Here is a 21269-nt window from a genome sequence, read left to right on the forward strand (position 1 = left end):
TGAATAACAACTATTACCTGTAAGGTTTATTTATATACTGCATACATATTATTCTGTACAAAAGTGGTATATAGTCTCTTAATTCCAGTTTTGCATTGCAACAGCTCAGTTACACAAACCAGAGAAAAGATATTTCCAGTTTAAAAATACCCTCCACCCAAAAGCTGTAAAATAAAAATAAAATGCTGGATCAAGGTTGTAAGACCATCACAAGCAGACAAAATACCATGAGTTTGCCAGGCTCTGAAGTTATTTGACATGGAAGAAAAACACCACATCTGACTGCTACAAATTGATGTCTAGTACTGTATTTCTTTAGCTGTAGAATACAAGCTTTTTGTAATGCTACAAATAATACTTGACCAATGCTGTTACGGTACTGTAGCAAATAAACTGCACATTTTAATTCACAGAACATAATTATTTTTTAGCTGAGCAAGATCCATTCTAAGGTCACAAAAAATTAAAACCAGACTCAAAATACAGCTTATCCATGCGTATAAAAATATTATTCTTGTACCCCAATTTGGGTCAAATTTTTATTACATCTCTCCCCTGACAGCATTCCCATTCCTCCAACTCAACTCTACCCCACAAGGTAGAACATGTCTAGTTGTAACTGATTACAAGGCCACTTGACTTTCCAGATTTTGTAATTTAATTCCCTTAACATTTAATATTTTAAGATAGTGATCATTTTTACCATTTTGTCTTGTAATGCATAATTAGTAGTTTGACAGCTAGCAAATTGAACAATTTTAAATCTTTTAACTTTTAAAACCCAAAGTTTAGCATTATTTTTCTTGCCACGGCTGGTGATCTACATGGAAGAGGGATCAAGGTGTTTGTAGCTAGATCAGTGAGTTTTAATGAACATTTTGTAAAAAAAAAATAAAGTTAACACAAAGCAAGGAAAACTGTTCCATCTGGACTTCACTGGCTCTGGTGCACACCTTGGTCTGAAATTAATCTGGTATTTTTGAAATGTATTTATTTTTGGAAGGGGAAACAATAAAGGATCAAATTAGCAACTTTTGTAGTTGTAATTTTTTGATTTAATTCAAACTTCCTTCAATAGCTAGATCCTTACTTTACCATGATCTAGAAAACAACTAAAATGAAAATTGGCATGAGGATTTCGGTTTGCAGCTTGCTACCTGGGTGCTGCAGAAGCCTGACTTTAACCAGGAACTCAAGTACAAATATTGTACTAAAGGCCTTGTTTGCAGTCAAAAATGCTTTTTTTTATTCCTTCCCTTTTGCAGTAGCTTGCAGATGTCTTTCTCTACTGACCATTGCCATAATTAATTATTTCTCAAGAAGATATTCAAGTCTGTTATTTTGTCCAAGTTCAAGAATCCTTCTGAATGAAGTTATGCTGCTCTCCAACAAATTCTAAGTTCCATACACAATACAGGGAAATTGTATTTTCCAGGCTCCTCTTCAAATTTCCGAAGGTGTTACTTTAGAATGAACGTTAACGAAGCAATGGTACTTTAGTACTAATACTGGAGTGACTTAAAACAAATTTAAAGAAAAGTTAGTGGATAATTAAACTTTTAATATAACAGAACAAGTTCAACAAAGTGACTTTTCATCACACAGCTCAATCTTCCAATATACTAACATGTACTGGTTGAAATCGTTCAGGCTAAAATGTGAAATGCACAAGGAAAGTAGTAGTTGATGGGTGCAAAAGCAGGCCACATAGCTCAGGAAACATCTACTATTCACGGAGATCATGATTGTGTGACTAACTCCATATACTTTTAACAGCTGTACTTAACAAATGTCATTGAGATTAACGTAACAGTATCATCTGTATCTTAAAGATTTACAAACTGCCTTTGCTCTTAAATGACCCAATTTTATCCTTTAGCTTTAATTTTGGATGAATTGTTTCTTTAACTATATCAGATTGAAGTTTTTAAAATTTGTTTTTTTAAAAGTCTCAAAAATTCAAAAAATTAAATCACTTGGTAAACCTAGTGCTCTTGCAAACTATAAAAGATTGTGGGACACTTTTTTGGGGAGGACCAGTCGCTGATCTGATTATACCATTGTATTGTAGTTAGATAGTCTATACATAATCCAGGTATGTAATGGATGTGTTGAAACAAGTGGTGCAGTGGCAAGAGGTTCCTTAGTGTTGTCATAGTTAGGGCTGGTAGTGGGGATAAACTCCCATCGCAAATTAAATGCTCCCAGTGGTGTGCATCTCAACTAGCCTCTGATGATCAAGTCCAGCTCATGGCCTTCGCTTGGGGGTTTAGCTATTAAGCCCGCTGGAATAGTTTCCCGTTTCTACTAACAAAAGGGGCAAATATAGGTTACTAATGCCTTAAAACCAGTTATTTCATGCAGATGGGGCTTGCCAGCTGTGACTGGAAGCTTATCTAAGAGAAGGAAAACTGGCCTCAAACCTCTGCTGCTATACCCACTGATGGGAAGGCTTCGGGAGTAAACCCCAAGGATAAATCCAGACCTGCAGTCTGATGTTGAGTTCAACATCGTCACAGGAGTTGCCAGACACTGCTAGTGCCAAAATATATCCGCCTCATGTTCCTTTGGATTCATCAACTGCGGGAAGAGCGGGTAGCCTCCTGTGTGGGCAACAGCTTGCTCCCCCATCATACTGCCCTGGCTTGCATATCATGGACAACTAGGATGCAATATCTGTGGTCGACCCTGGCCAATGGAGGGCCTCAATGGCAAGGGGAACAAATCAACATCTCGTCTGATGTATCGGAACAAGTTATGAACTCAAAAATGGCAGAAATAATTTGAAATATGAATATTTAAACTCCTTGTTAAAATACAACATGAGTCTTTGTGAATTGATCAATTATTTGGTGTAAGACAAGCTGAAAACACAACTTAAGTACTTAATATAAAAATGAATTTAAATGAAAGGTGAGGGCTGATTATATTAAAGGCCAGGAAATTGTTTTTGACATGCGGACACGTCTAATGGCTTGAGAGAAAATCTGATTTATCTAAGTCCTAAATGGCCAACAGCTATCCCGACACTGATCCTGGATCTAGGTTCTCCAGCTAGAAGAAGCTACTTGTAATCATCTATTTTAGTTAAAATGTGTGAGAAGCTTACAGACTATCCAAACCATGGCTCTGACTGCATACCCCACTTGTACTCTGGGTCATTGCACTCAAATTCCAGACTAATAAGTAAGCCAGGTGCCATTTTCACTTCCAAACATTTGTATGCTGAATTATGATTGTTCTACTGTAATGTGAATGAATATTGTTTATATCTGCTAGGCTATTTAATCTTAGTTTCACACTACTTTCCGGCTCATTACATTTGTTCAAACAAGCTTCTCTATCTGCATTTCAACTATAGTTGAAAAATGAAGTTTATTTGAAAACCAATTTTTAAATATTTTGAGGAGGCAACTTTTTTCAGGGATTAAAGTTTAAATATGTTCCTGTCAAATTATGGACGCCTTCAGTGGTGGAGATTAACAGACATATTCTAGAGGGAAAAAAATCCAAACTATATTCAGATAGTACACAAATTCAAGGCATTATGCAAGGAAGGGGAACAAGTTGCCTGTGTTTTTAAATACAGATTGTTGGGATTGTGGTAATCTCAGGATTGCTACCTGTGCTAGGTGCCAGTGAGGGTAGGAATAGGATGCTCTGGAGGAGGAACAAGTGGCTGAGGAACTGGTGTAGGGGGCAGGGTTTCAGATTTCAGGATCATTGGGACCTCTTCTGGGGCAGGTGGGACCTGTACAAGAGAGACGGGTTACACTTGAACCACAGGAGGACCAATACCCTTTCAGGGAGGTTTGTTAGTGCTATTGGGGAGGCTTTAAACTAGATTTGCAGGGGGATGGGAACCAGAGTGCCAGAGCTGACAATGTGGCTTGGGTGAAAATAAATGATGTTGAAAGTTTAAGCAAATCCGCTGATAGAAAGGTTGTGAGTGGTGGTAAAAATCTTCTGAGGTGTATATATTTCAATGCTAGGAGTATTGCGGGGAAGGCGGATGAGTTGAGGGCGTGGATTGACACGTGGAATTATGATGTTGTAGCAATTAGTGAAACTTGGCTACAGGAGAGGCAGGACTGGCAGCTTAATATTCCAGGGTTCTGATGTTTCAGCTGTGATCGAGGCAGAGGAATGAAAGGTGGGGGAGTAGCATTGCTTGTTAGGGAAAATATTACAGCAGTGCTCAGGCAGGACAGATTAGAGGGCTTGTCTACTGAGTCCTTATGGGTGGAGCTGACAAACAGGAAAGGTATGGCCACATTAGTGGGATTGTACTACAGACCACCCAATAGTCAACGAGACTTGGAAGAGCAAATCTGCAGAGAGATAGCAGGCAACTGCAGGAAACAAAGTTGTGGTGGTAGGGGATTTTAATTTTCCATACATTGATTGGGACTCCCATACTGTTAGGGGTCTAGATGGTTTAGAGTTTGTAAAATGTGTTCAGGAAAGTGTTCTAAATCAATATATAGAGGGACCAACTAGAGGGGATGCAATATTGGATCTCCTGTTAGGTAACGAATTAGGGCAAGTGACAGAAGTCTGTGTAGGGGAGCACTTTGGTTCCAGTGATCATAACACCATTAGTTTCAATTTGATCATGGACAAGGATAGATCTGGTCCTAGGGTTGAGGTTCTGAACTGGAAGGCGGCCAAATTTGAAGAGATGAGAAAGGATCTAAAAAGCGTGGATTGGGACAGGTTGTTCTCTGGCAAAGATGTGATTGGTAGGTGAGAAGCCTTCAAAGGGGAAATTTTGAGAGTGCAGAGTTTGTATGTTCCTGTCAGGATTAAAGACAAATTGAATAGGAATAAGGAACCTTGGTTCTCAAGGGATATTGCAACTCTGATAAGAAGAGGGAGTTGTATGAAATGTATAGGAAACGGGGTAAATCAGGTGCTTGAGGAGTATAAGAAGTGCAAGAAAATACTTAAGAAAGAAATCAGGAGGGCTAAAAGAAGACATGAGGTTGCCTTGGCAGTCAAAGTGAAGGATAATCCAAAGAGCTTTTACAAGTATATTAAGAGCAAAAGGATTGTAAGGGATAAAATTGGTCCTCTTGAAGATCAGAGTGGTCGGCTTTGTGCGGAACCAAAGGAAATGGGGGAGATCTTAAATAGGTTTTTTGCGTCTGTATTTACTAAGGAAGCTGGCATGAAATCTATGGAATTGAGGGAATCAAGTAGTGAGACCATGGAAACTGTACAGATTGAAAAGGAGGAGGTGCTTGCTATCTTGAGGAAAATTAAAGTGGATAAATCCCCAGGACCTGACAGAATGTTCCCTCGGACCTTGAAGGAGACTAGTGTTGAAATTGCGGGGGCCCTGGCAGAAATATTTAAAATGTCGCTGTCTACGGGTGAAGTGCCGGAGGATTGGAGAGTGGCTCATGTTGTTCCGTTGTTTAAAAAAGGACCGAAAAGTAATCCAGGAAATTATAGGCCGGTGAGTTTAACGTCAGTAGTAGGTAAGTTATTGGAGGGAGTACTAAGAGACAGAATCTACAAGCATTTGGATAGACGGGCTTATTAGAGCGAGTCAACATGGCTTTGTGCGTGGTAGGTCATGTTTGACCAATCTGTTGGAGTTTTTCGAGGAGGTTACCAGGAAAGTGGATGAAGGGAAGGCAGTGGATATTGTCTACATGGACTTCAGTAAGGCCTTTGACAAGGTCCCGCATGGGAGGTTAGTTAGGAAAATTCAGTCACTAGGTATACCTGGAGAGGTGGTAAATTGGATTAGACATTGGCTCGATGGAAGAAGCCAGAGAGTGGTGATAGAGAATTGCTTCTCTGAGTGGAGGCCTGTGACTAGTGGTGTGCCACAGGGATCAGTGCTGGGTCCATTGTTATTTGTCATCTATATCAATGATCTGGATGATAATGTGGTAAATTGGATCAGCAAGTTTGCTGATGATACAAAGATTGGAGGTGTAGTAGACAGTGAGGAAGGTTTTCAGAGCCTGCAGAGGGACTTGGACCAGCTGGAAAAATGGGCTGAAAAATGGCTATGTAGCACTGAAAGGTCCCATCAACCTCAAATTATGGATGGGAGGTTATGTTGGAACTTTACAAAACACTGGTTAGACCAGATTTGAGTATTGTGTGTAGTTCTGATCTTTATACTATAGGAAGCGGGTGGTTGTATTGGAAAGAGTGTGGAGGAGATTCACTGGCATGTTGCAGAAGTACTGTTATGTGGAGCTTGTTTCCATGGAGCAAAGGAGGTGTCCTGCTGGAGATACAGACCAGGTACACAATCAATTCCCTACCCCTTCCTAAAGCTTAATCTTTTGTTTCCTTCGCAGTCTTGACAAGGGGTACGTGGGTACGTGGCCTGCAACCTTAACTTTTGTTGTTATTCCCCTAGAAGCAGCCTGACCACCTGAACTGAATAGCTTTTGCTATTTGTTTTTGGTTTTCACCAGATTCTTGCCCCCACTCCCCTCCCCAGTGGTAAGCAGATTTAAATCAAAATACAGTACAGGTTTAAGATGGGAGGAGAGTTTTATAGGGAATTTGAGGAGAAAGGTTGTTCAAACAAGAGTGATTGATATATGGAACTTGCTGCAGAGGAGATGGTGGAGTAAGACACAATCACTATATTTGAAATGTATAGAAAGGCAAGTCATAGAAGGACATGGACCCCAATGCAGGCAAATTGGATTGATGTTGATGGGCAAAAGATGGGAATAAATACGGTGGACTGAAAAGCATATCTGTGACGCAACTCCTTGACTGACTAATTTAAAACACATTATTTACCTCATCCAGAACCTGCTCAATCCAGTACACAGTCAGATAGAGTACTTATTAATTGTCCATCTGACTTCATAGCTGACATCAATAAGCACCTTCTCAAACTCATGCTTCCTCAATCATGCTTTTGCTTAATTTCTGATTAAAAACAGTGCTAAATATTTTCTTTATTGTATTAAAGACATTAATTTTGCCTTACCTCCTTAAATTACTGTTTGTCGCCATGGATCTGGTTGTGCGTTTGCTTGCAAGGCTGACGCCAGCAATGGCACATGGTTTAGAAGCCGGCTTACAACTCTGTTTGCTAGACTGCAGTATTATCCTACAGATATTTGCAATTAAAATGATATTTCTTTTTAAAATGCACTTTATAAAACTCACCATATAAAAACAGATTACCTAGTTTAAGCTTATCACTACTGGCAAATGTAGCCTCTTATCAGATAATCTTTTTGTCCTATCCATCGTCCCCTCATTGCCTTTGAAATTTAACCAACTTGATTGCTCTTTCTACATATGCTTCCCAACCTGCAGAGTTTCAGCATGTTCAGTTTTAATGTCAGATTTCCAGCACCTGTGCATTTTAATTTTGAAAAGAAATGATTTGTATTCACATGCAACTTCATCTTTAGTGTCTAAGAGTGAAAGATGTTTATAATTTTGTTTTGTCCTGAACCTTATGCCATTGCAACTTGACAAATCAATATAATAATGAGCAAGCTGATGTAATTTTTTTTAATCTTAATTTGAGTTAACATTCATTAAGTCAGATGCCCTTTAAATATTTCATTTCATTTGGACATCTTTGAATACCAATTTTAGAATCATTAGTAACAATGCACTCCAGTTCTCCCTTCTGCTCCAGCCTTTGTTTGTAGAAAGGGAGGAGGGGTAGAAGGAAGAATGGTAGTTATAATTTTCACAACCACTATGCCTGCTATCAAACAGTGACAGAAGATTTTTTTTAAATATTACACACAGCTTTCAGCTGAGATTACAATCAACTGAATCATTACTGCCACACCAAAAGGTAAAACTGCTTAGTGTTTAAATCCATACAGTAGGACTGAATGGACGAGCATTTGCTTCAAGGAGTATAACATCGTGCACTTTCTGTTACATCAAAATTTGTTCAATTATCCATGGCCCACCACTTACAGTGCAGTGCTGTGTCATTTGTTATATCAATTTTGGTCTTTTCAATTTCAACATACTGCTCATGTTATTTGAAAATTTAACTGTGGCAGCTGACCATTAGTCTGGATTATGGCTGACATGTTGGACACCTCACCTAGGCTGTACCAACCATTTGTGGCTGCAGTTGAGGTTAATGTTCCTGTGTTATGGCCATCCAATAAAGCAGAGTGCTCTTTGAGAGGTGACCAGACCTCAAACAGTGGAGCCTGGGCTCTAGATCACTGACAGTCATCGCTGCCAAAGACCTTTTAATGTTTTTTTAAAAAATGAAATTGATTTATTTTAAAGCTCATTTAATTGAAAATATCAATGCTAATTAAAGATAAAGGGAAAAAATGTGTCTATCCACATCATTAACCCCATTCAAATGGATGGAACCACATCAGCTATGTCAAAAGCATCTCACTGTATCTGGCTCCACCACTCCATTTGCCTGAACTTCAGTCTGGATTTGATGTTGAGGAATGTGCTGATTTGTATAACACTGTTATATGGTGGTTCTTGGTGCATGACCAAGGCCATTATTTTACTAACTTATAATAATTATAATATAGCTAGGCTATCTAACACTTAGTACTGTAATAATTTTATGTAGTGCACTGTACTGTTGCAAAAAAATCAAGTGATTTGATGATAAACTGAGTCTGATATTGGTCGCTATTGTCAACTGAGAGAGGGAAGGGGGAAGGGATAAGGAGAGGGATAGGAGTGGCCTGCACCAGGGAAATGTTCTGTAATGATCAATAAACCAATTGCTTAGATTCAAGTGACCTTGCCTGGTGTCTCAGGGCTGGGAATGTCTGCACCCATCCCACCACCCCGCATCCCCAAACTGGTGCTCTACCCTCGCCATTCTCAACATCCTCTGCTCCCACCAGATTTACAAACTTGCTCTCCACTGCATGTTGACAAACACAGTACTGTGCAAAAGTCTTAGACACCCCAGCTATATACGTATTCCTAAAATGTTTGCACAGTACTGCAATTCAGCCTGTTGTAATTTATTACATTCTAATTTTCACTCTGCAGGATATTTAGTTCATCTTTAATTTAAAGAAAACTGAACTTTAACTGAACGCTAGCTATAAGGCTGTAATAACATAAATTTTCAAATCGCTAATCTTGAAATAACTTTTACTGGCTCAGGGCACAATTATCAAATTACATACTATGCAAAAGTAATTTGACTAAATACAAATCAGAATTTACACAACTCATTTAAAAACTTAACTACCACAATTAAAAGCTACTCCAAAAAGAAAAGAGATTTACCTGAATGCCTGCGATGATGATCTCGTGTGCATTTTGTTCTCCTCCAATCTAAAGTAAATAATTCAACATTAATTCATTAGGCAAGTGATTGATTCTAATACATTTTGTTAGCATGATAGCTCTCATCTTGAAGGAATATCACTGCTAATGGTATAAGGCAAGCAGTCAAAAGTGAGTATGTATATTGGAGATGATAGAGTGACAGTCTAATAAGGTGAAACTGAGGATTAGATTAGAATGAAACAATTCACCGTTTGTACATTTTAACAGTCATTCATTATATCACATCAAAAGTGCAACAATCTCAAAAAAGTGGAATATCTGCTGCCCTTCATTACAAAATTGATTTCTGAAATTGAAGTTTAGCAGTTAAGTGATCCAAAAATGGATATCAATTACCAACTTTTGAAGGCACTACACGTAGTATACATTATCAAAGAATATACATATAGATCAGTATGAATAAGAAATAACCACAGTGGATTCCAGTTAATTGGGCCATTAGTTAATCGGGGCAGCTGCTAATTTGGAACAACTCAAAAAACAAAATCCAAATCGAGGAAATAGTCGGATTCCCTTCGTTTATGTGGGACACTATGCCGCTTAATTGGGATAGGAGACTTGCTGAACAGTTTTTAACTAATGTCAGTTGTGTGCACTTTTGTGGGCATTAGACACTACACCATACTTAGAGTGAACAGTTGTGTACGCTGTGTTATGTTATCCATTTGGGCCAATGGACACTGATTCTAAAAGCAATGATTTTTGATCATTTTGTTTTTTTATATTTTGACTTTAAAAATTTTCAGATCTTTGCCAAGATACTATGAAAAGATTTAACACTAGCTAAAAAAAAAAATTACTCTAGGTGTTGGTGCTGATTTTGGTCATTTACAGTCAAAAGAACACAAGTGTACATGTGATAAATTCCTCTGATAACTACTAGAAACACAGTTTTATTGTACTGTAGTAGTATTAGTGGTGTTTAATTTGTTCTGTATTTTATTTAAAAATTTGTTACTCAGTTAAATGCTAGTTTTTCTTTTCTGTATCTTTAACTTTTTATGAAACTTTGGCTAATTGAGGCAGCTGCTTAATTAGGCCAAAATGTACTGGTCCTGACACGTCCCAATTAACCGGAATCCACTGTACTCTTAAAGTTTACAAAATTTAGTTGCAGAGCTGTCCAACACTAGATAAAACCAGGGAATCGTCTGCAGCAATAAAAGTTTAAAGAACAGTAAAATTAAGTACTAGAAAACAGACTGTTTTTTTGGATTATGAAGTGCAACACAAAACTTAACCAAATAAGAGAATGCACTGTTTATGGAGAGCAAGAAAAAATTAACAACTAATCTTGGCTGATTTTATGCTTCAATGAAACGTTTGGTTTGATAACCCAACACCACCAGAAATCTGCCTCAGGATTGAAGAGTAACCAGTACAACCTACTGGCTTGAGAGTGAAACTCTGAACAGTATGCTGCATTCAGGTTGTTCTTAACACAACAAAAGAACAACAGAAGCCATTGAAGCCGATTAATATATACTGATCTGGGACCATAAATTTATGTAGGAACTGTTTCTATATTTTATACTTCTTTTTACTTAGAGATGCAGTATAGTAACAGGCCCTTCCAGCCCAACAAGCCTGCACCATCCAATTACACCTATGTGACCAATTAACCCACTAACCCGCATATCTTTGGAATGTGGAAGGAAGTGCACACGTATGGGGGGAAATAAACAAACTCCTTTCAGATAGTAGTGAACATGAACCTCGTCGCTGGTGCTGCATTAGTGTTATGCCACCCACTGGGTTACCATGCCACCTCCTAAATAACATACCTGTGGACTGGAAGAACTTAAGGACAAACTAACCAGTCAGTCAAGTCCGTTCTGCTTATAATACCAATTTGTCAAATGTAGTTTCTTGAAATGAGCAGTCGGTGTGCAGTCTAATTTCCCAATTAAACTTGGGCTGCCATTGCCTTATATTATTCTAGTGCTCTAAACTATATACTGTAATTCAATTTTCCAGATGTTCTGGAAAGGGTCTTTTAAACTGTAACAGTACAAACTGATCTATGATTCTGTTCAGTGAGTGGAATGTTAATGTTGAAATGAGAATTGTAGTGGAAACTGTAGTGGGAAGTATGCATTGAGCAAAGATTGCAAGAAAAGTTAGAAATTCCATGAACCTGAAAAAAGATGAGGAACATTTTAAATGAAATCTATAGATGTGTAAGAAGAAAATGAAGTAGATCAGAACTGAAACAGGTAGGCCTCTGGAGGGGGCTGGGAAGATGACTGATGAATTTGTAAGATGTGGGTAAGTTTTGTGAAGTCTAAGAATTTAAATTTTGATTATATGGTACAAAATCTTCTCTTTATGCCCGATCAGAATAAATTATTGCACTTCAAAGTAACTTGTTTACACTATTTTGAAATATAATGTAAACATTCTCAATGGGAATATGCATTTTGTGTACTATACTTAAATGTTATGTTTCTCTGTAGTTTTCTAAAACAGAAGAGTCTATAACTTTTCTCAACTTACAGTAGAGCTTCTGAATAATAGTTTGAGTAAAGCTCTTTCTGCTGCCGATCTCTCACTCCAACACCATGGCTTACTTCCTAAGTCACTTCATTACCCCTTCCCCCATCTACTTTAGATCAGAGAACAAAGTGACCAGAGCGCCCTTTCTACACGTTCGTTTCTGTCATGTAATGATGCTGAAAAATTAATTCACACCATTATATCAAATAGTCTGGCGTTCCAAAGCAATGTATTGATAAACTTCAACTCATTAAGAATGCTGCTGCTAGACTTTTAACCAAAACCACAATGAGAGAATATATCACTCCCATCCTAGCCACTCTGCTTTGGCTTCCTGTATCTTTTGGAATAGATTTTAAAGTTCTTTCTTGTTTTTAAAGCTCTTAGTGGTCTGGGACCACAGAATCATTTTCGTTTTATAATCCTGGTCAAGCTATCCGGTCTCTTAAATTTAAACAATCTCCCTCAAAAGATAAATAGCATTGTCAGCTTTTTGAGCTACGCTCCTAAACTGTGGTATTCAATACCTAAAACAATAAGGGGATGCAGACTCAGTTAACACTTAAACACCAGCTCAAAATCTATTTATTTAATCTTGTGTTTAACTAACATCTTTTTGTCTTTTATTTTCCTGTTTGTAATTTTATCCCATTGTAAAGCATTTTGAATTCCATCTATATGAAAACTACTCTAAAAATAAAGTTATTACTACTTCACTGCAAAGGGCATTACATAAAGTGTAGAGTTCCTTTTGCAAAATACTGAAACCACATTTATATTGAAAGCTCAGACATGTTCAGTATTCTGTCTACTTTGATTATTTATAAAAAAGTTTTCTTTTTTCTCTTTTCCATTCTTGACAGACTAGCACAAATCAAAACCATGGCAGCACATTCTGAAGTAACAGAGAAAGTGTAATTTGATGAGAAAGAAATAAGATGTGGGAGTGGGGGTAAACAAAAAAAAGGAGCCTCAAGAAAAACACATACTAAATACAGAAAGAAATAGTCTACATTCTGCAAAGTGTAGGTACCAACTCAGACAAATATATCTCTAGAAACGAACATACTCACAAATACCAGAACATACACACAATTTGATACAATGGAGAATTTGGTGTAGACATGGGAGGTAAATAATAACATGGCACATCATATGAACAAGGATGATGATAACCTGTGCTCCCAAAAACATGAAGCTGTACTGTAGCTCTCTGCAGGGAAATCTGGCGTGGAGTGTTAACCAAATAACAATGGCACTAACAAACAACGTGGCTCAGGAGGATGCTGATGGAAAGGCAAGAATGTAGGAGTTAAGAAATTAGAGCAATATGTAGAACTGCAACTGTATTAGAAGAGCCTACATGGCCTTTTCCAAATTTCTTGACCATTCTGTTGACTTCTGATGAAGGATCTTTGACCTTAAAACATTACTCTGTTTCCCTTTCCTTTCACTAGAACAGGTTAATGCTTTCAGTATTATTTTCATTTCAGAATTGCAGCATCTACAGATTATCCTAGATGTTTTGTTGCCTCCTGGTGCCAAGGTGAGAAACAGTAATTTGCTATCCATGGGATTAAGACCAATTAATGGTGCAGAGCTTGTAACCCAATGCTGCAGCTAAAGACAGACATGATTTAGCATGATTAACATGATGATTTTAATAGATTAGTAAAAGCACACAGGTGGTGTAAGCTTTATGATGGGACGTGAGCTTCCTGTGGTGAGAATGGGAACTTTTACAGGGAAATGTAGATTAAGGTACATTTACAAATACAAGGATAACAAATGTTCAGCTTTAAGTTAAAAAGGGAAAATACTATTTTTAAAATGCAATATAAAATCAATTAAAATTGAAGATCTAGGTCTATATTGACATTTTGTACTGACGATTACTCAATTCTCTTTTCTCTGTACCACGTTTGTCCCATGCTTTCTTCAGTTCTTTTTTTTGTGGTAAAAACCATCTTCCTTTCACCTTCCATCTATCCTTTCAGTATTTCATCCTCTCAGTGTATGTCCAATCTTGACCTTTTGATATCAAATAACCCTTTTATTTGTTCACTTTACCTTCTTTATTTTTCCCCAAATCTACACTCCAGTGCTTTCTGGAAGACAGGCACCACACTTTCTTTGACATTTGTCTGCCAGGAATATGCACGATCACATTCTATTTAGAAAACTTTTCTAATCAGTTCTTAATTTGGTTATCTAGTCAATAAATCTCTCACCTATTAAATGTATCTGAAATAATTGAAATCCTACTTCCCACCTATTTAACGTAACTCATAACTTCAATAATACAGAAGCTATTTAGTCTGTTTCACTAGAACCATCACTTACCCCATTATTAAAATATTCAATCTTCCGCTTGTATCTGTAGCAACATCCAACAATTTGATATTACACCTTGACCTTCATTCAGAAATTTATTATTGCAGCATTCAGCTATTTGGAAACTTGAAGTTTATCTGCACAACTAAACTTCCAGCAGGTCTCTCTTCAATCCTCAACAAAATTTCACTGTTACTTCAGTAGAATCAAAGAATGCTGAACCAAGATCTTAAAAGCAAATCTATGATCTCCAAATTTCAAATCTATTTCTTTACAGGCATCAAGAAAAAGTTGAGCATAAACTCAATAATTTTAAATAGGATATATGGCCTACAGCTGACTATCAAATATGTTGTAGATATTTAGTACTTTGGCATTTACTAAAAAAATCTGAAAGAAACTGAATTTTAAATAGCAACATTATGTTTGTAAGAATCAGTATTATGAGGAGGAAGTTGCTGAGATTCTCAGAATTATATTTTCAAGGATTAATGGTGAGGTCTAATGGAACACTGAGACGTGATCTACAAGTTGTAATTAAACAATATTACACTTTTAGAAAAAAGACAATCGTTATAGTACTGCATGGAAAATAAAATTGCAAACATTGATTGGCAAGAGGACTGCTGTTACCACAATACTTAAACTGATAGGCAAACATACTGTGATGTACATAATAAAACTTACAATTGAGAAGATAGTATTTTGTCTAGTAGATACAACAGAGTGCAAAGGAAGATTAGAGTTCTGACAAAGGAATGACTCTTCAGCTCATCACAGCTGTTGGATGGGCAAAGGTTTTGTTTTTGAGAAAGCGCTAGAAATTCACTCATAAACAGACATGCTAAAAGCAGTACTGTCTGAGGAAGTTATGACCATTTTTTCCTGCAATGATTTCTTTGTCCAAATACAGTCCTTATGGCTGTACTCAAACATGGAACACATTGTTTTCCATATCACTGCACATTAAGCTCACCCCACAAGCCTTGCAAATCGCAGTTGTGTATCCAAATCCCACCCTAATGCACGTGTGGATTCCAGCTATTGGAGACAAACTGGATCAGTCAAAGAGTTATTGTGGGATAAACTACTTTGAAGCTTTTCACTGAACCCTGTGGAGTAACAGAAAACCCAAAAATCCAGGAGAACAGCCTATCGCTATGTCTGCTATTCTTAAACAATGGCATGGCTACGACAAAAGATGGGCATTGCTCAAGTAGAAGAGGATGAAAACCTTGCTTCTTGATAAGAATTAGAGATGTATCTAATACAACAGCAACTAGAAAAACTATAGGCCAGAAAAGCTCAAGTCCAAATTAATTTGGAGGTTATCAACTCAGGAAGGCTGTAGTCTAAGCTGGAGTGAAGTTCTGACAGAAGATGATCAGCCCCTATTGCCACAGCCTTTGGAATTGTTAGGTACTTGACATAGTGGAGGGTCAATGAGAATTGTGGTTCCCTGCAAATCGTTCGGGGATTTGCTACGTGAGCACCAGCCCTCGTGCCCTCTTCCTTTGGCAGATCTGGTCCCTCTCCAGCTCTTCAGCAGAATCACCCAAAGTGCAACATAAAATAAATAAATGATTGTACATCTCATTCAAATTTAAAACACCCAAAGAGATCGCAACTGGAAAAATGATGGAGTTTAGCACAAGTTATTTTGTAGCTTGGATCCCATTCCCACGGACTCTAGCAGCTTCAAAACGCAAGGACAACCACCACATTGCTTAACATAACACAACTGAGAAGGATAATACTGCAGATGTTAGAAATCTGGAATCAGAACGTGCTGGAGATACCAAGCAGCATTAATGAGCATCTTCAGCATTTTAGTAAAAGTGATACAATTCCAGCAAAGGGGAATTACAAAATGATCACTGCACAAGGGCCGATATCATCCATGCACCACCACTGACATTGTCCTACCCAAAGGTGCTTAATGTGGTAGGTGCATGCAGCTCAATTTTGTACCCAAAATATAAGCTTACCGCATGTGATGCACTCCCTAAAACATTGCAATTCATTTCTGTGACAGGTAAAAATACTGAATGACATCCCAATATTTTTTTGTTGGATGACTTTAGGAATTACTTTTACAGGCAACAATTTAAAATTTTGCCATAAGGGATAACAGAGAGGTACTTTCAAGTAACATATTCCCAGGTTAAATTTACCTACATAATATTCAAGACTCATAATTATTATAATTTGCTTCCTCGTTTCTGCTATAAAAAATAACTTGTAGTCCCTAGTAAGATTTTTAAAAGAAACACAATATTTCTGTTTGAGCTACCTATTTCTTTTCTTGGTAAGGTGCCACATTCCAATTACATAACCTAAAAGAGAACAATAATAAAGCAGACAAATACAAACACAAGCTTCGTGAATCAGATCTTCCCATCATCAGCAGCAAGCAGCAGATGTCATATGGCATGCAGACGGTGATTAATTTCAAATACTGTACTGTTTTTATTATCTGGGTTAGATTTGCATACCACTAAACCTCCAGTACAGTACTAAATAGTGCAATTGGTTTCACTGGTCAGAAATAACTACTGATGCATTTGAAACTTTGTGCAATTTATGCAATTACTATGCTCCAGTTTTAACATGCAATTAAAGAACGAGTTAGCGCAGGAATTCAACCATTACAATGGAGCATTTGCTAAGAAGAACTCTACAGTAAGTGATGTAATTAAGTTAATGACTGTTAGTAGAGGGTACTAAATACATGTACATGCACACATACATTACTTACTAAAAAACAAGGCAATGACTTAATTTAATTAACTAGTGAAGGTAGGTTCTAGTAGCTATAAAACCTAATAAACAAAGCATATTACACTTTCACATAATTTAAGAAATAGTGATAATAGATTTTAGCATGCACTGGAAGAAACTTGGAAAATGGAATGCATTGTCCAGTGATTATTTTTTTTGTTTTTTTAAAAAAAAAGAAATGGAAGTGGCACACTTACAGTGCTACCTGCCTGGGTCCTGAAGGGTACTAGTTTTCTAACCCATCTAGACAGATTAGCAGGATGGGAGAAGGGTAGGCACAAACCATCCACCAGATGACAATGCTACACACTGTAGATACCAGCATAGCTAGGAGCCATCTAGAAGGGGAAAAGAGATGAATAAAAATGCAAATGGAAGAGCAGAAAATTTAAGCTAAAATGCCATAGGCAAAATAACTGCAGTAAAGCTATTATTTCTGAAACAAAAAAATGCAAGCAAGTGCCATGCAGAATGTAGAAAGTATTTGATAACATTTGATAATATGACATGCTGATATTTCGCAGACCTCCGTGTACAAAGTAGGAACCAGTTTTCAAAGACCATTGTAGTGATAAACTAAAAAACCTCTTTATATCATTGAGTTAAGTTCTTTAAAAAAAAAACAAAATCTGTGGTGTAAGTGTTTGAATCTGCTGTTGTTAAGATAGTAATATATTAATTTGGGCTGCTCCCCAGTTCCTATGCTCAAGGATATAGCTTTAAGGTGAACCTTTCAAACACTGGCCCATAAAATAGAACAAAACAACAATAATGATAAAACACATATGAAAATGAAAATTCCTGCAAAATACAAGTTGCCCTTCTAATATCCTGAATGGGGCATGGGTACATTCGTCTGTTCAAAAGTACTAACTCCCTGAGTTTTGTGACAGTTTGGAAGAGGACAAGGTAACTGGGGAGTCATAATGAGCTGTACCCAGGAAGGCATGACTGAGTACACGAAAGTACAAAGCATGTGAGGAATTTTCAGGGCTTCCCAGTATTCACAATAGGGATGATGCAGTATTCCTGAAAATGTTAAAAGGGGGCCTTTACTAGACGATAATCATCCAGGTGACCGATTACTTGGGCTTTGCACAGTGAATAGACAGGAGGAGATGAAGGAAATCCACTGGCTGCTATAATGGCTGCAGAAGACAGTGTAAGGAGCAATTATTTTAACTGCACTAAGTCAGGACACAGGGCCTGATACTGTCCTTGTGAAAAAGTAGAGGAAAGGAAAATAAGTTCACAACATAATGAAAGATTGTAGTAATCTCAGACACAAAATAATTGACAGTATTTGCATAAAAGGACTCCATTCATATACTGACTTCCTCAATGAGGATGTTGTCTGTACTGAAGTTAAAATTATATTTACACTTTTAAATACTGTATTAAATTCTGGATGCTTAAGGTAAATGTTGTGTGAACTTTAAAAGTCAAAAGCAGAGTAGTTCCATATTTATGACACAGAAAAAGTCTATTTTATTCCACTGAGTTTCTGCCAGCTCTCAAAGCAATCCCTTTTCCCACCAATTTCCCTGCAACCCCTTCTCCTCACGATCCAATCTCTGGATTCTAACTCTCACCTACATTAGGAGTAATTTGTAGTGGACAATTAAGCTACCATGCAATAGGTCTTTGGAATACGGAAGCAAAATTGGAGCCCTTGGCGAAAATCCATGTAATACAGGGGAAAAGTGCTTATTCCACACAGCTTGAAACTGAGTCACTGGTGCTGTGAGGCAAAGCTGGTGAAATTTATTCTTTACATACTGCTGTGAGATGCTGGTTGAAATTCTGCCAAAAAAGATAAGCCTACAGGGATGTTTTATTATATTTACAAAACCGATTTCAAGCTCAACTTGTTTAAGTTTTAACTGAACCTTTTTCTTACAATGAAACAATTAAACCTGTGAGTTCTTAGGTGGAGTCAAAGTAGATAAATGATTTTTTTTTAAAACTAAGTCTTGAGAATGATCAAGTTATGATAGCAACTAAATTGAAAATAGTTTCTGGATATTACAGTGTACGTGTGCAAATATTCCTGTTCTCAAGATGGTTCTATAACTAGCAACTCTTTTGAGTGGAGCTCATTGATTGATGTCAATCACCAAGTATTCCCATTTAGGACTACTACAGCTGAAATTCAGAGTCAGAGCCACAGATACTTCAGTCTGTCAAGGATTGACAGACCACAGATGCAGACTCAGATCATGAGTGCAGTAGTGCCCCTCTAAGAAAACTGAAGTGGGGAAGGTGCACTGGGCTACAGGTACGATTGAAACACAGAGGCTTTAGACCTGCACTCCCAGCTATCTTGCTGGCAAATGTACCATCTTTGGAAAATAAAAATGAAGACCTCAGAGCAAGATTACAGTACCTAAGGGACATCAGGAACTAATGTGTACTTAGCTTCATGGAAACGTGGCTAATCCCCACCACTTTGGATTCAGCGATGGCTTCAGCATTCACTGTAAAGACAGATCAGTTGAGTCTTTCCAAGGTAGAGGAAAGGGGATTCTGCTTCATGATTAATTTATCGCAGTGCACAGACGTGATGGTTCTGTCTCAGTTCTTCTCAACCCGACCTGGAACATCTGGTGGTCATAGGTCATCCATTTTATCTGCAAGGGAATTTTCCGCCATTGTCCTGGTAGCCTTCTACATTCCATCCTCAGGCCAACATCAGGCAGGTATGGACGAGCTGAGCACCATGATCAGCAGTCACGAAACAGTGCACCCTGATGCATTCCCTGTCATTGCATAGGAATTTCAACCAAGCCAGCTTGAAAAAGTCTCTAACCAATTACAAACAACATTTTATCTGTGGAACCAGAGGAGTCAACACACTTGACCATGGTTACACCCCATCATGAATGCTTACCATGCCAATCCATGCTCGCACTTTGGTAAGTCTGATCACCTGGCTGTACTTCTACTCCTGGCATATCAACAGAGACTAAAGACTGCAGATTCAGTGTGAAGACCAAGAAGGTATGGTCAAGGGAGACAGAGGAGATCTTTCATAATTGGTTTAAGTCAGTGGACCGGACAATATTCAGGAATTCATCTTTGAATCTGAATGAATACACCACAGTTGTCAACGACTTCATCAAGACCTGTGTGAATGAGGGTATGCCTTCAAAAACACACCAGAGATATGCAAACCAAAATCTGCGGATGAACCGGAGATCTGTAGTTCTGCTAAGAGCTAGATCTGTGTCATTTGAGACTGGCAATCCAGAACTATTCAAGAAATCCAAGTACGACCTACAGAAGGTAATTTTAAGAGTGAAAGAACAATTCCAATTGAAGTTAGAGATGGGATCGGATGCATGTCAGCACTGGCAGGGTTTGCAGGCCATTACTTCCTACAAAGTGAAACCTAACATCATGAATGGTGGTGATGCTTCACTCCCAGATGAGCTTTTCATCTTTTATGCATGCTTTGAAAGGGTGAATTAAACTACACCTGTGCGAATTCCTGCAGCATCTGGTGACCCTGTAATCTCTATCTTGGAAGCTCAGGTCAGGACATCTTTCATAAGCATGAAACCTTGCAAAAAATCGGGCCCTGATGGTGTATCTGGTAGGGCGCCGAAAACCTGTGCCAACCAACTGGTGGGAGTGTTCAAGGATACCTTCAACCTTTCACTGTTGGATTCGGAGGTTCCCACCTGCTTCAAAGGTGCAATAATTATACCAGAACCCAAGAAAGGTGAGCTGCCTCAAAAATCTATGGTCCAGATGCACACACACATCTACTGTGATGAAGTGCTTCAAGAGGTTGGTCATGGCCAGGATCAAGTCCTGCCTAAGCAAGGACCTGGACCCACTGCAATTTTCCTGTCACCACAATTATATCTACAGAGGATGCAATCTCACCAGCTCTCCACTGGCCTTGGATCACCTTGTCAGGCTGCTGTTTATTGGTTACAGCTCAGTACAAATCAACAAGCTCCAAAACCAGGGCCCTTGCATCTCCCTCTGCAACAGAATCCTTGATTTCCTCATCGGGAGACCACTGTCAGTGCAGATTAGAAGTAACATCTCCTCTTCACTGACAATCAACACAGGTGCATGCTCAGCCCACTGCTCTACTCTCTCTTCACTCATGGTGGTGCAACCAGGCACAGCTCAAACACCACCTATAAATTTGCTGATGACACATCTGTTCTTAGCAGAATTTCAAATGGTGACAAGGAGGCAAAAAGGAGTGAGACTGATCACCTGGTTGAGTGGTGTCGCAACAACCTTGCACTCAATATCAGGAAGACCAAAGGATTGATTGTGGACTTAAGGAATAGGAAGTTAAGGAAACACACACCAGTCCTCATCAAGGGATC

General features: G+C 38.1%; 1 protein-coding gene across 3 annotated transcripts in view; it reads right to left on the reverse strand.

Moving 5' to 3' along the window:
• The window catches only part of LOC140211655 (dual specificity protein phosphatase CDC14A-like), a 105367-nt gene continuing 84098 nt past the window's right edge, over window positions 1–21269 (reverse strand). For 2 of the 3 annotated variants that reach the window (XM_072281652.1, XM_072281653.1), the window contains exons 13-15: window positions 9244–9291; window positions 6974–7096; window positions 1–1517 (exon numbers count right to left, since the gene is read on the reverse strand). In XM_072281652.1, the coding sequence (XP_072137753.1) occupies window positions 1478–1517; window positions 6974–7096; window positions 9244–9291 (211 nt within the window). In that variant the 3' untranslated portion in view covers window positions 1–1477. Of the gene's footprint in view, window positions 1518–6973; window positions 7097–9243; window positions 9292–17114; window positions 17256–21269 lie in introns of those variants that run through there. The other variant, XR_011889539.1, reaches the window with a different exon arrangement.

Source organism: Mobula birostris, chromosome 17, assembly GCF_030028105.1.
Source record: "Mobula birostris isolate sMobBir1 chromosome 17, sMobBir1.hap1, whole genome shotgun sequence".
NCBI classification, from domain to species: Eukaryota; Metazoa; Chordata; class Chondrichthyes; order Myliobatiformes; family Myliobatidae; genus Mobula; species Mobula birostris.